The sequence below is a fragment of the Acanthaster planci genome, linkage group LG20 (genome assembly GCF_054643075.1).
Source record: "Acanthaster planci isolate LZ-2023a linkage group LG20, COTS_SCS, whole genome shotgun sequence".
In the NCBI taxonomy this organism is placed as follows: domain Eukaryota; kingdom Metazoa; phylum Echinodermata; class Asteroidea; order Valvatida; family Acanthasteridae; genus Acanthaster; species Acanthaster planci.
In genome coordinates, this window is record NC_141796.1 from 491,349 (window position 1) to 506,734 (window position 15,386).

The 15,386-nt window shown below is 42.2% G+C and overlaps 2 protein-coding genes across 3 annotated transcripts; both read right to left on the reverse strand.

Moving 5' to 3' along the window:
• Positions 1–491: 491 nt before the first annotated feature.
• LOC147795798 (DNA-directed RNA polymerases I, II, and III subunit RPABC5) lies at positions 492–3,375 on the reverse strand. Its single transcript, XM_087130403.1, has 3 exons — positions 3,279–3,375; positions 2,067–2,269; positions 492–1,802 (listed from the first exon to the last, which is right to left on the reverse strand). Exons 2-3 carry the CDS (start codon positions 2,159–2,161, stop codon positions 1,694–1,696), a joined length of 204 nt encoding a protein of 67 aa, XP_086986529.1. The 5' UTR covers positions 2,162–2,269; positions 3,279–3,375; the 3' UTR covers positions 492–1,693.
• A 2,523-nt stretch (positions 3,376–5,898) lies between these two features.
• Positions 5,899–15,086, reverse strand: c11orf49 (chromosome 11 open reading frame 49). 2 transcript variants are annotated; one of them, XM_022228079.2, is made up of 7 exons: positions 14,921–15,086; positions 14,204–14,306; positions 13,946–14,076; positions 13,092–13,262; positions 11,809–12,013; positions 7,033–7,197; positions 5,899–6,329 (listed from the first exon to the last, which is right to left on the reverse strand). In XM_022228079.2, exons 1-7 carry the CDS (start codon positions 14,961–14,963, stop codon positions 6,293–6,295), a joined length of 855 nt encoding a protein of 284 aa, XP_022083771.2. In that variant the 5' UTR covers positions 14,964–15,086; the 3' UTR covers positions 5,899–6,292. The 2 variants fall into 2 exon arrangements, with proteins under 2 accessions (XP_022083771.2, XP_022083770.2); XM_022228078.2 differs by having other exon boundaries at positions 5,899–6,334.
• Between the last annotated feature and the right edge of the window lie 300 nt (positions 15,087–15,386).

Here is a 15,386-nt window from a genome sequence, read left to right on the forward strand (position 1 = left end):
AAACAAACCCCCAACACCGTCCTTGCTTTTCTAAACAAGAACCGCACTAATTTCTTGGCCGCCTCTTTTTTTCAGGATGTTCCTTAATTTCAATTCAGCGCTGTTCTTGTTTCAGTTCGGTTCGGAGCGCCTCCTCGAACGGGAAAAGTTGGAAGTAGAGGGCGCTGTTGATCATATTTGGCTCACAGCAGACGAAAAACCTGGACTTACAACGCCTTTGTATGAAAATGAAGCTATCCAGCGGCCATTTTACCGAGATAAATACAAACGCGTGGGCTGGCTCCCTTCTATTGACGTCAGGAAGAACAAAGGCGGGCATTGCCAGGAAAGCTTTGTATTTGGCTCGGTAAAATGGCCGCGAGTGGATTCAATGACTCTATAAGCTGATTAAGGGCATTGCGAGTCCAGATTTTATTATACACGTCCGTGATTTGGGGGGTCAACCTGCAGCCTGCTCCAACCCAAAAAGACAAAAATGTTTGCAAATTAAATTATTATAGTAATTAAAAAGATGAAATCTTCTAAGGTTTATTATTTCTACATCAGTAACAATGTAAGCCATTGCCTGTGTGTCCACCTGTCTGAAACAACTGGACAAAATTTGAATAGCCTGAACCCCCGGAAAAATCCCTGGATCTGCCCGTGTTTTTCGACACAAGAAGTCACTACATGGAATTAAAGTCTTGTTTCTCATATTTGTTCTTTCCCACAGAACATCATTTCCGTCAATGTAAAAACACAACACAGCTGTTTGATTGGCAACAGAATTGGCTTCCATTTTACAACATGTATTCACCAAATTTCTGAAAGTAATCAGGCCGATTTCTAGCCTGTGCCATCTTTTGGTCTATCTGAGACCCATTTCCCTAAGGTCAGTTAGGCTGTAAACAACTCTGTGGAAAGTGACCCAATGAACACCTGTGAGTTCAAAGAGCGCCCTCTGGGGTGCTCGCAGTGGTGTGATAGTAAAGCAAAATGATTCATGATAATGGCTTTGACCAGCCAGATCTTAGTGCCGACAGTTAACCATTTTGGCCACTGTGACAGAAGCTACTTGGAATGTTTCTGTCTCCACCTGCCTCATATTTTTTTTGGTTTCTGTTTTTTATATTTACAACTTAGTCTGACATCTTGCGTCTTGCAAACATCATTCAGCTATGTACATGTATTAGCAATGCAGGCTCTTTTGGTGGGAACTGCTCTCTTCTCTGGTTCATGAATGACTATGAAAGGCATGCGTTGTGGTTCTTTTGCTACCAACGAAACAGACACTCCCCACCAACATGGCTCTTTTCCATCTTTGAGGGAGTGCTTCTGCTCAAGGCATATACGATCAAGAAAATCCATCTGCCATCTTGGAAAAAATCTGCAATCTTAAAGAGGGGTGGGGCTTCCCCCTACCTTTTTCTTAAAAAAACTGAATAAGAGATTTATTTTACTTTGACCTAACAGACTATTTGATGGGGAAGCCTGTGTTCTTTGTCCAGCCATTCGGTTTTTGCTGCATATATGGAAAATAGAAAACTACGAGATGAAAGAAGCTCAGGCCCTCAGTTGAGTTCAAATCTAAAAGAGACCACAACTCCATCAGTCTGCCCACTGAAGCCACGTGCCCATTAATGACAATCAACCAGGTGTTTTTCTCAGTTAAAAAAACAATTTCAATCCAAGTCTTCCTCTCTTTGTCCTTCCATCACTTCTCCAGTGGGGCATAGTTCAGCAGCTTTTCAATCAGATCAACGTGAGAGAGCAGCATCCTACGGCAGCAGTATCTCTTCAGACCGAGTGCGTCCAGAGCATCACTGACAGGGAAAACAAAACGATTGGAAGAAATAAAATTATTGAGTAATACGCCCAGAATTCTTTAAAAAGTCAACATCTTTGGAATTGTCAAGTTTTCATCAAATCCAATACTACTTACAGCATCAGAGCACTGTCTGATCTCCCGTAACATTTGACAAGCAGAGCAAACTCGTATTTGCTTTTGTAACCTTTCAAAGTGCCTTGGCAGTTTTCCCCGGTTTAACTTCTTAGTCTCCTTTTCAGCTGCTTGTACTATCACTCACCCTTCCGAGTACTCGGCCTGTAACAGACCCAGGTAGGCCTCCCATTTGTTGCCCACGACTTTGCCGCAGGTGAAGCAACGGATTGGAATGATCATGATGACGAATCCTCGCAAGACACTTGCTGCTCAACAACACTTGCTGCTGTCGTGGTGTTTGGCAAATCTGTGCCTTGCAGTCAATGGTGTTCGTTCTTGGCGATTCACCTGAAATAACATCAAAATACAAAGAGCGTTCGAAACAAACATGTTAGAGATTTCACGAAGCAGAATTTATCTGGAGATGTATCGGTGGATTTGCTTGATAGTATGGACCACTGTACTATAATGTATGGTATAAAGGCTAAAGGTTTGAGTGTCATTAACACCAACAAGTTTATCCTAATTTTTACACCCGTTCGCTCTAGGAACTCAACCAGGAGTAATTGCAAAATACCCTGCCAAGCAAAAATACCCCCCTCAAATTCAAGGGCTACGCAGTCAATCGAATGACGAAGTCCATTTGCTATGCAGTGGAGGTTGTCGAGCTCCCTTGGAAGGGGAGACAGAGGGCGCTATTTCCTTTCATTGATTTTCCTTGCAATGTCTCAGCTTGTTGATGTGAAGATTATTTCAGTCATTGTAGAGAACAAAGCATCCATATCAATGTAATCATGCACAACTCATTGGGGAAATGTAACAAAATATCCATGTCCAGTGTGGGTTCTGGGGAGTGGCTACGGGGATATGGAGTCAGCAAGAGACCGGTTTTGTCACAATGTTAGTCCCCAAAGAGTTACTCCGCATGTCTGCATTATATGTATCATGTACGTACGTGCGCATGTATGTTCATGTTGTACATGTCTCAATCAGTCCAGCTAAAATCATTCAGGCACACCTACATTTAGCCAACGATGGATGAATATCCACTGCCAATGTGGAAATCATTTCCTATCGGACCAAACATAACTAAAGCAAAAGGATACACAGCCACCTAAATATCTAACCTCCCCTTCGTGCGATGCCTTACTTCACTTTGTGTCGGAAATAGACACTTACCAGCTCGACCGCAAGGCAATATAGGGCCTACATTCACGATTTATTTCACAATCGTCGCGTTAAAAACATGTGTAAGTTATAAACCATGAAAACTTTCAACACAACTTGAATTAAACAATGACACGAGATTCGATAGAAATTTACAAACTAGACGACTGACTTCACACTGTTTACTCACGATAATGGAAGCATCTTTCTGAACTTGGAAGAACTCAGAGAAGGCACTAACCGGCCATTTGGGTGCAAGTGAATAATCATTAATCGACGGTAACCTGTGCTGGCGCCCTCTTGTGACGAGAATTGAACCAGACTTTCCAGATAAGGCAGGCACTTTAGAAAATTGAGATTGACAATTGAGCTTGCCGGTTAATTTCTAAAACACTGTGTAGAAAGTAAGACCTAATAATCAGTTTACCTCAAAGTATTGAAATAAGCCACAAAGGGGCACTTCTTTCCAAAGAGAAGCAGAGAAGTCCAAGTATTTTTTTCTCCTCACAGAAAACGAAGTATAAGGTAACCAAAATTTTTGTAGTCAGCGCCATTTAAGTATTAGCAGAAATGATGAGCTTGAAAAGCAATAAGAATGTTATTCCCTGGAAACAATGAACGGGATAAAAAAGAAACACCTTTGCAATACATTCCTGGATAGAAGACACATTTGGACTCTACATCCATGCCATTACGCCATGCCATGAAGGGGACCGGGAGAGTATTAGCACTCGAACTTGACTTATCAGTGATGACGTACTTCTTTTGGTGTCGGTCATGATGAGTATTTTCTGATCGGTTACATCTCTCTATAGGCCTTTTCAATATGCATGTCTTTATAAACTCACAAATCTTCCAGGCAAAAATATCGTGGTTTGATTTGTTGCCCCAGATTTCTATGGCAATCTGTTTTCAAGTGTGTGGTTCCATTGAGTTTAGAGTTCACATGACACCTCTGCCCAGATGTCAGGCACGGTTGTTCACTGTCGCGTCTTCACTACCAAAAGCGGAGTTCCTCAATCAGAGATAAACCCTCCGTTATTTATTTGCTAAACAAAGCCACAATATTCACATCGGTATGAGTAAAGATTTCAAAACAAGTTATTTCAGTCTAAAAGTAGCTCAACAAATCAATTTTAATTGAAAAAAAAAGTCCACAGGGGCGACAAGGTAAATTTTAAAATGTCAGCGGTTGCAAATGAGGGACGTGACGTAGCCAGGTTTTTCGACAAACGCTCTTCGGTGGCCCTCGAAAACTCGATTAGAGGAAACGGTACAACTTTTACTTTTCCTCTGTCTTTAATGACATCATATCTTTAGAAGTAAGCCTCAATGTCGGACTTTCCATTATTGTAGGATCAGGGCTTTAAGGTTGATGTTGGAAACATCATTAGGCTGTCATATATACAAAGTGTGTTCCCCCCCCCGCATACCATTCCACAAATTCCTCATTACACGGGCCGGGCTAGACTTCCTCCGGAACACCGTCGACTTTTACACCTTTTTAATTCCACACAACGCTAATGTAGGTAAATGTTAGAAGTATTCAGCTGCTTCTTAAAAGGATTGTTTTACTTAAGCCCTCAGTAAGGTCAGTTTTATCTGTCTTGGATATCAAGCGTATTTTCGTCTTTTAATTTGTGTACGTTTCCGATGGACAATCTTTCGTTTTGTCTATTATGTATTTTATTTTCTATTCTTAATTATGCCAATAGAATAATGTCAAATTACATGAGTGTGGACTTTAACAAGGCAAACAAAATGTGTTATGTCGACGTCCAAACGGTGCATTCCATTTATATTAGCCCTAATACATCGTTCGTATCCTTAGAAGGCTGAGTAGAACGGCCAACCCAGCAGACTTTACTCCCATCAGACTCAAGTAGCTTGGAATAACTGAAACATTCCCAAAGAAGACATGAGTTGGTTTCCTCGACGGCGCATTTTACACTTCACTGGGCCACTCCTCGCACGAAGTTGGTCTCTTTATTGAGCATCGTCAGTCTGAAAATTATCCAAATCCAGAGACTGCGGTGTCATCCGAAAAATTTTCTTCTTACTTCCACTAACTTTGTTACCACTTCGCGCGGCACCCGCTAGATGCATATATCCTGCAGACTCGGTGTTGTTATTAATACGCGAGAGGGCGCCCAAAAGACGAATAGCTGGAACGCACGAATCACAACTAGCCACGCCAGCTAGTTGTTGCTGGCGTGGCTAGTTGTGGTTCGTGCCGTTTGTCTTACAAGCGAGCGCCCGCTGGTGTATCAACAACGTCTTGACCAAGACTACACTCATCACAGCAAAAGACCCTTCTCCCTTTAAGTACCATCCACACGGCCACAGAATGCAGAAATAATCACCTTTGATGTTAGATTTCACCTCAAAATGTACATCTTGACCCACAACCTTTAATTTAAAAAAAGGTTTTATATGTTCACTTGATTATGGAAGTGTTTATTATTTGGTTATTATTTATGGTAATGTGATAGCTCTTTGAGATTTTTGCCATTCATTATTTCGCCAGCAACAGGTTACTCTACGACAAAAATATATGTGATGTAGAAAAGATTCGACCCTATGCAGTTAGGTGCTTAAAATTGGATGTCAGCATCAGAGGCCAGATGAAACTGAAATTTTCATAAAATAATTGCAAGTGGTTTTGAGAACCCCAGCAGTGTAGGGTTGCTGGTATGGCACTCCTTGAAATATCCATTTCTTGATCCTTTCCACATAGCGCATCTAAGAGATTGACTTCTTTGCATGGGGGAGGGGTGGTATTTTGACAAGTACAACTTTACCCGAGGAACTTGGTTTTATCATTTATATTTTATTCTTTATACTTTAACACTCATAAATCCAACCTTGCTTTTATCTACATGTAAATTATGTAAACAACGAAAGGCACTGTTTATACATTTGTTATTTTAAAAAAACAAGCCAGCAAATATTTACATTATACTTGTAACTTCCAACGATCCAGACGGAAAATGTATTACAGTGTAAGTCAAATGTCTAAACTTGTACCAGTCCACTGAATGGTCAAAGTGACTCTGAAAAAATCGCAAATTGCACCGCAGGAAATATGGTCACATGTTCACTGTGCAAGGCAGGGTCGAAGCCGGAAATTTGCTAGGGGGGGCGGGGTTGGCTGGATAATGAGGGAGGCAGGATGCCTTCAGCTGGTACCTGGAAGTCTACCTGTCATCCGTTCCCGATGAGGGTAATCGTACTTTGGCCACTGCACTAGAAAAAAAACAGAAACAAAGGAAAATTACAAATTGTAAAATAACTAAATACATGTGAGCAGATCCCACAAAAAGTCTTAAGAGCATTTCTTTCAGTAATTTGTCTTTGAGTTTGCATCAGAAAGAGCAAATTCAGCTGTTTTGGTGAAATACTCAGTGTGCCACAATGATGAAAAGGAACATTTATACCAATGAAATATCGTAAGGTTCCTATCAATTTCCATGGTGTACAACTCTTTCATGGGTACATGTATTTAATTCAAAGGGCCCGAGCTGGACCAATAGAGGGCGCAATTTCCTAGCAATGGAGGTTCCTTTGATGGGAACTGCACTTGGCTGGTTCACGAATGACTATGAAATGTACGAACTGCCGTCACTTCACTACCAACAAAATAAAAACTCCCCAACAACACTCTTCAACCGAGGGGGGGGGGGACTTCTGCTCAAGGCAGACGGTGGCTCTAGAGACTTAGGAATCTTTCTGTAAAAGGTCGAGTCACATTCTGGCTGTCAACGAGCTTACAATCTCTTGGATAATGACAGAATTCTTCATTGATAAGAAAACGACTGATGGTTAAGCTTTGAAGGTTTGCGTTTGAGATTGAGTAGCAGTTTGGAATGGGTGTTGGGTGTGTGGGGGCGGGGCATAAGGGTATGGATGGGGGGATAGAGATGGGACAAGTACGGCTCCCTTACGATGTCAAGTCCTGATCCGATTCCTCATACAACGAGCCTTTGGCTGGGAGCATCTCAATGGCGTCGTTGATGGCTTGGCTCTTTGCCAGACCCATCAGAAAGCCGTAGAATGATACCCTGGGGGCGCTGTTCAGAAGTTCCCGCAGGCAGGCCATAGGAGGATGACTGTAATGAAAATGTAGACGCAAACTTGTTTGAATCGCTAAACCATGTGAATCTCCAAGAAAAGAACTGTTCACAAAGGTGGGAATGTGAACACTTCTATCCCCAAGTCATTTTCTACAACGCCTTGGCCTATCTTGCTTCAATGTACGCAAGATACGCAAAGTGACAGGGATACGGTCAGAGAAGACTCCAAAGACGATTGCTCCAAAGGGGATTTACTTCATGCTTGCTGGCCCCATGGCTGAGGAAGCTTTACGCAAAACTTGACAAATAATGGAGGGTAAAAACCTCAGACATCTCTAAACGCTGGGATCAAAAATTGATGTGTGGCCCACGGAGACCAATTACATTGTAAGCTACTGTCATGGTCAGGGTAATTGGCGCCTCATACATGCAGTCATGCTTTTTTAATTTTGTATGCTTCAAAATGCCACTACATCCATTGCCCTGACGTTGATCCATTGCCATCATATCACAGCTGCACGGTTACCATGGAGATACGCCACAGGTATTATTAAGACTCTGGTAATGCCATCATGGTCGTCATTTGGGCAGCTCATGCATTTGATTTTACAACTTTCATTTTTGCCAACTGCCGTTCTCATCGAGTAGCCTTTGTGAGGTAAATTTACAAATGCCCCAAAACTTTCTCTCCTATTTCTTCATTGTGCTCAACTATTTTTGTGACGTGAAATGACTCGAGTTAAATACATGTCTTGACTCAAATTTCTGTCTCATGACTCAATTCCAATTACTACCTCAGAAAAGCTATATTAGTGACTCGCTATGACTATTATAAAAAATTGATGCAGGGCCCATAGAGACCAATCAAGCTATTGTCATGGTCAGGGTAACCCACAGCCTTTTGAAAACAGAAAAGAGATACAGACATGGCTCATAAACATGCTTTTTGATTTTTTATTCTTCAAAAAGTCATTACATCCATTACCCTGACGTTGATCCATTGTCATCATATAGCTGCACGGTTACCATGGAGATAAACCACAAGTATTATTAACACTTTGGTAATGCCATCATGGTCGTCATTTGGGCAGCTCATGCCTTTAATTTTAAAGCATACATTCTTGCCGACTGCCGTTTTCATCGGGTGGCTCTTGTGTGGATTGTTGGAAATTTTCTGTTGTGGAATTTCCTAAGACTTTGCCAGCTTTAAATAATGCCTACGAGTCACCGAGTGCTTACTTTTCTTGTCGCAACTTTGACTTTGAGGGTTGCTGAGATGGAGGAACACTGTGCGGTTGCCGTGACAACTCCTTGTCCTGCTGGTTGGAAGTACTGGCGTGGCTCATGCTACATAACCACCCCCGATAAAGTCGACTGGTTTGCGGCTCACAAGCTGTGCCGTGCTTACGGGGCCTTTCTGGCCGCACCCGCGACCATGGAAGAAAATGACCTCATGAGGGGGATTACGCCGCCGACATTGGCATGGATCCACTGCCATTATTATGATGACACCAAAGCTTGGAAATGCTTGGATGACACGAAGGAGGTGGGTTTCATGAATTGGTTTCCAGGAGAGCCGAACAGCTATCAAGGCAAGCAAGAAAATTGTGCCGATATCTCACAGTCGGGAAAGTGGTTCAACACGGTCTGCGATCACACCCTGTCTGCAATCTGCAAACGTCATCAGCCAGAGTTGTTCCTTTAAACTGAGTCAGGCTTTGCCAGCTCATCACAAAGCTGAGGGGGGGGTTGGATTCTGTCCTGCAAGATCTCCTCTGTTTTCCACCCGATTTTTTTAAAACTTGGCAAGTTGGCATGGGTGTAAAAGTAAGAAAAATGCATCAAACATGGACGGGACCAGCCCACAGGCATTGGGCCTCGGCAGAACTCAAAGACTACAATGGGATCGACGAAAAATGTGTCGAGCTGTTCAGTGGCACTGAGAACTGGTACGACAAGCCGTGTACCAAACATCAGCAAACGCTGTGCAAGCGTCGCCACTCTCTGCACTTTATGTAACCACTTCCAGATTGCGTTTAATATTCCACAACAAAATGGCCCCAGATGTGGAAACTCAGCTGGAAACCTCATAAAAGATACCACAGCCATTTTCTGTAATTTAGCGGGGTACCAGGAATACTGACTCTAGGTAACCTTGGATAACATTTCTCACCGTAACTCCAATAATGCACCACACCGATACCCTGCCAGGGAGCGGTATTTGTTCAAATTCAGGCCACGTAGGGCACCCAAGATGAACTTCATCTCCATAAACGTATATCACGACCATATCTATGTTTGTACAAACAGGAAATTTGACAATTTGATTTGCCTCTGTGGACAGAAGTCGCCAGATTGTCTTTGTGAAACTCTCACAGGTTATCATAGCAGCTTTAAATTTCCTATCACGAATTGGTCAAACACCAACAGAGCAGCCTTGATCAACACCCAAGAATTTTGCTGTGGATGAGCGATGGATTGTTATCTGAAAGTATGGAACCTTGGCAAACAGTGCATTAACAGGTTTGCGCGCATTAATTCACGAACAACAAATTGATTAGCAGCCAACGGGGACCAACAAATGTGCCCATAAGACATTGTCAATCAGTGGCCTTTCGAAAATGGCATCTGAATCACAGGGCTATGGCTTGAAATCACACGTCAGTATATGGGAGTCACTAGGTAGCTGACGTAGGCATTTTCCATAGGCTTGTGTGACTTGCAGCCACAGAAAAGTCAATTAGACATGGCTATGACTTATGTTTAATTCCACATTCTGCAATATTTTTTGCCCGACGTCAATCAATAATCATTAAACTGTAGATGCCTGTTGCCATGGAGACACACACCTGGCATTATTAAGATACAAGTACACCTGTGCCAACCTTGGTAGTTTTTTCATGGTCATAATTTGTGTGGTGCGACAGGTGCGTGCTTCATAAATTTCACACATCTAACGGTGGATGCCATTCCTACAGGCTGTTGTTTTGATCAGGTAAGCTTTGCGTGGATTGTTAGAAATGTTCTGTTTGGGATTTCTCAAGACTGTGTCTTTGCTGGCTTGAAACAATGCCTGTGAATCATCTTGTGCTCGCTCTTCTCGTCGCAACTTTGACTTTGAGGGTTGCTGAGATGGAGGAACACTGTGCGGTTGCCGTGACAACTCCTTGCCCTGCTGGTTGGAAGAGCTGGTATGGCTCATGCTACGTAACAACCCGTGATAAAGTCAACTGGTTTGCGGCTCACCAGCTGTGCCGTGCTTACGGGGCCTTTCTGGCCGCACCCACGACCATGGAAGAAAATGACCTCATGAGGGGGATTACGCCGCCGACATCGGCATGGATCCACTGCCATTATCATGAGGGATTCAAAGTCTGGAAATGCTTGGATGACAAGACAGAGGTGGGTTTCGTGAATTGGTTTCCAGGAGAGCCCAACAACTATCAAGGCAAGCAAGAAAATTGTGCCGATATCTCGCAGTCAGGAAAGTGGTTCAACACGGCCTGTGATCACACCCTGCCTGCAATCTGCAAGTGTCGTCAGCCAAAGTTGTTCGTTTAAACAGAGGGCCGGGCTTTTCTGGAACATCCCATAGCTGGGGTGAATGCTGCCCTCCAAGATCTATTTCTTCGTAAATTTTGGCGTGCATAAATTGCCTTTCCCTTGGGCATGTCCGTCTAAATGCACTGAGCATGACAAAGGAAAATGTTTACACGTTTACCTGACCTGTCTTGGAAAAATTAACACTTCACAAGAACAACGTGTTCTGTTTTCACAATCCGGTGTCAAAATGATTGTCCAAAACGTCATTGAAAACTCCTGACGGTTTAGGCACTGAAAAAAAGAAACACACAGCGTCGCCATCAGAGATAAAGTCTAGGGTGTGGGTTCCACCCCCAACTCTAAGGGTTAAACTCTTAGATGATCCTCAAAGTTTTTGATTGTGTACTGTTGGGTATCCGTCCAGCGTTTACCCAAAACCTCCCGAAAATTACAAAGAAATGGTATGTGTGAACTTTGACATCACAGGATTTCTGAATATCGGGACATCTGAAAAATGGAAGCTCAACAAACTTGAGTTTTAATTTTGGATTTTTGCCCTGCCCGACATGTATTTTAACAATGTATACTCAGTGTATGCCCCCGAAGGCTTATGACAAAAACCCACAAGTGTACTCGGGTGGGACTCGAACCCAAGACCACCTGCTACTATTGCAGATGTCGTATACAGTGTTAACCCCTTCGCTACCGAGGACTGCTGCTACCGCACCGTTGTGTGAGGATTAGTGCATACCACGCATACAGTCTATTCACCATGCAGCTGCTGGTTCAATGGGGCCTGCTGATGGACAAAGCCCTCCATTCAGGGCATACCACAGCCCAGCAGTCTGGGTCAAAATAATCCCGCCGTGAAGGGGTTAAATACTCGTCGGGCAGGGCAAAAGTCCAACATTAATGTCATCTCCCCGGCGCAAATCCATCTTTGAAAAAACTGGAGTTTTGCTGAAGAAAAAATAGACGGGGATATATTCTAAGCAATTTGTCCATGTTTCTTGTTCAGAGTTCAAAATGTCCACACAGGGTTGATGAGAGGATGAAAATGACCAAAAATAAAAGAGAAGGTACGATGGCTAGAGGGGGCCCCACCTGTACGCTGCATCGCTGCACTCCTTGGCTACCGCCTCCAAGAATAGCCTACAGTCCACGCCCTCCGGCGCAGCCTGATCCAAGGGGCGGGGCTGCTTCTTCTCCTGTCTGGGGGAGGTTTCGCTGGGGATGTAGACTGCCTCCCTGGGGCTCTGGGCTGAGGATATCAGACGGTTGTAGATTGAGAAACATACTTGCAGGAAGTCTGGTAAAAGAAAACGAACCCAAATGACGAAAACTAAATACATTGGTAAATTGATTAAAGCTTTTTCGGCAGGTTATCAAAATCTTTTATTAAATCTTAAATTTTATTAAAATCTTTTAGATTGGCAACCTGTACTTTATGATTGTGCTGTTGAATTTGTCATGAATATTCATTAGATGAGAATTGCACATTGTGCTTTTATGAAAATTTAAACTTACTTGATTTTTTTCAAAATTTTGCAGTAGATGAAGTTGTTAAGAGATTTTACATTGCATTTCTCATCTAAATTTTCAAATCTATTGGTATTTTAAAAGTGACACCCTTGGCAAAACCAGAAATACCTTGGCTGAAAAAAAATGAAATTCACACTTCAAGTTTCATTCGCAGATTTGAAAAGTTGGTCCCACTTTTAAAAGAATACATTTCAGACATAAAAAGCAAGGAGTGTTTTGATACTTTGAGTTCTTTGACAATATTTCCATTGGCCAAATGGCTTTTTTTTCAGAAATAAGGAATTGAACTGATTTGGCCATGGTGTTACGCATTAGTTTGTAGATAGATATAGATATATATTGTATCGTTATTTTTCACAAAGTGAAAACGTAAAAAAAATAATCTCTTGGAGGGGTCAAAGTCTCTCAGGCCCCACTTTGGTGTTCCACTGCTATCATCCCCTTTTGATGTATGGAATTTCAACGATAAATGAGATTAAATCTATTCAAAGGTTGAGTCTCGTGCAAATTGATGACTGTTGAGAGTCTGTGTTGACCAATCAGAAAAGGGATGCTAAGCCCTGAAGTTGTAGACAAAACAGCCGATAACCAACTCCAAAGCAAGCCTCCAACACAGTTCACTTGAACAGCTTGTACGGCGTCAGACTTGTGAGGACTTATAGGGCTGTATGACGACATATATGGACCTCACACTTGAGGACATGTGAGGACTTTTCTGTAATGTGTGAGGACCTGCAGTGATACGTGAGGAGTTTGGCCTTGGGCCTAACACTGGATTACCCTGAAATGGTAAAATGGATAATTGAACTCAACTACATCTTAACATTTACTGAGTTTGCACAAACCTTCATAGTAAAACTGGACTTGGAAAGCGTAGAGGAAGTCGGCAAATGACGTGAGTGAATCCATAGCGTCCTCCATGAAGATTATGCGAGCCGTCTGCTGGACCAGATGAAAGGGGAAATCAGGACACAGAAGACAAAGCAAAGAATGATACTCTCTGACATTCAACAGATCTGAAAACATAATACAAAATGCCGAGATGAAAATGATTACTCATTTTAAAAGTGAGTTAAAATGCCCTTTGGTAGCCAAATACTTGGCGAAAAACTGAAACATCTAGACTGAAAATATTCTCCATCTCCACCGTACATGTATCTTTATTTGAGGCTACATGTAAGTCTTGTGTAATTCATAAGATGTGTGCAACATTGATGGAGCACTCTTCACAATAGCAAGGTACAAATACAACCAACCATTCCAAACTTTGAGGTTACCGGTGAAAAAAAATTGGTTCCGACTTGTGCAATGTTCTACAGTACACTGTTGCAGGAAGAATTCAAAATTTAGTGGTAAACTGAGCAAGAGAAATGCAGGATGCAAGAGACAATGGATTCTGTGCTTGCCTTGGTTGGTGTACATGTATATATATGTACATATGACGCGGAGTACCGGTGACCAAATTTTCATCAGAATGAGCACAAACTTGTAACACATTCAAATGGTTGCTGAGCACACGGCTGTCATTATCACTGCTTCTCTCCCACATTTTACTAAAGCACATACATGTAATTTTGCTAAAGCCAATTTTCTGTTTAGCCCCCCATTTTTCATAAATAAAACCGTGCCTTTCCCTCTCTAAAATAGGTCTAACTGATCTAATCTTTCCAGGAGTATTGTAAAACTAAGCATCCCGTACCTCCATTTTCACCAATATGGCGGAAGCACTTCCAAAAGATTCTGACAAAGGAGGCTCTGTTGTGGGGCGTGGCTTGCACAAAGTCATACTCCCGAAAGAGGGTGTGATTACCTTGCTGAACGCTGACAAAGCTGGCGACGGAATCGACAGTGAACAAAAAAAAATGTGAATACACAATGTAAGGTCAACTCAACCTTCAAATTAGTTGCATATTGATTTGAACAGTATTAAATTAAATTTTTTGGCAAATGTACTCACTAATCCTGGAGGAATCTAGCAGGGTTGACCTTTGGGTTGTCCTCCTTATGTTCCATTAACTGGCTGACGGCGTCTGCCAGATAGTGCAAGACATGTTGGCTTGCTGAAAACAACAAAAAAATCTTAATCTTTTCTTACAAATCATTAATGAAGGATACATGAAATCAAATGCAATTCTTTTGGTGGGAAGGACAATGACAAGGGTACAGTAGGCCTACCTAGCCAGGAGGAGAGGCACACGTGAGTCTGAGAGTGAGAGACACTGCCTTTTACTAAACCAAGTAATCTCTCAATTCACTCAGAATGGGAATGTCACATCATACATGTACATGTATAATGCACATTCACAATCTTGGCCCAAGTTTGTAAATATGGTAATTCCTTGGGCGCCGCTGTATATAACTACTAACTAGCACTTGGCATCAAACTGAAAAAAAAAAGCAGGAAGCGAGACAAACACGACAGAGATGTCCTCTTGGTTGAAGGTTGTTCAAAACTTCAACCTATCTGCCCTGAGCTGAAGTGCACCCCTAGCTCTACTGAGTTGAGCCTTAGCATTCCTCTTTTTCGATCCCGTCAAAAATCAAAAAAAGAGGAACTAGGCCTAACGCTCCACTCAGTCATGTCAGTAGAGCTAATTCTAGTAGTAGGCCTAATCATAATGCATCCCCAACTGTGATGTTTGATTTCTTGCAAAACGTAGCCTGCAAACCTTACCCAAATACTCCTCAGCAGACATCGAGAATCTATCCACATTCATACTGACATGACTGACCTCAGTTACTATTTTAAAGAATAACCCTCAGTAATTTTTGAAGTTTCTTTTGGAAAGCTGAAGTGGTGAACGAACGTACAATACAGAATGCATAATCCAGTTTTAGAATGGTAACTGCACATCTTCCTAGCTATAACTTACTGTACACTTGTTTAGGAGTGGGACTAGACCAGGAAAGCCATATCTGTATTAGAGGCTACGGCTAGGGAAACATATACGCCAGTACAGTTTTACACTGCTACCAGTCGTAGCCAAGTAATTCAGACAGCCGAAAACTCGTCTCATAATCCGTTAAAGGTTTATAGCGCCCTCTTTGCTTTGAAACGCAAGTGATTTCCAACAATTTTAAAAAAGTTTTCTAATTTCTCTCTTTTTTTAAAAATCATTATTTTCTTATTAACGCAAAAT

Bases quoted from the DNA above. Each gene is read 5' to 3' on its own strand.
- LOC147795798 (XM_087130403.1), bottom strand. From the start codon at position 2,161: ATGATCATTCCAATCCGTTGCTTCACCTGCGGCAAAGTCGTGGGCAAC. The intron at 1,803-2,066 runs GTGAGTGATAGT...TTTCCCTGTCAG, and splicing joins CAGGCCGAGTACTCGGAAGG to TGATGCTCTGGACGCACTCG.
- c11orf49 (XM_022228078.2), bottom strand. From the start codon at position 14,963: ATGAATGTGGATAGATTCTCGATGTCTGCTGAGGAGTATTTGG. The intron at 14,307-14,920 runs GTAAGGTTTGCA...TGTTGTTTTCAG, and splicing joins GTCTGCTGAGGAGTATTTGG to CAAGCCAACATGTCTTGCAC. The intron at 14,077-14,203 runs GTGAGTACATTT...TTCCGTCGCCAG, and splicing joins GCTAGATTCCTCCAGGATTA to CTTTGTCAGCGTTCAGCAAG.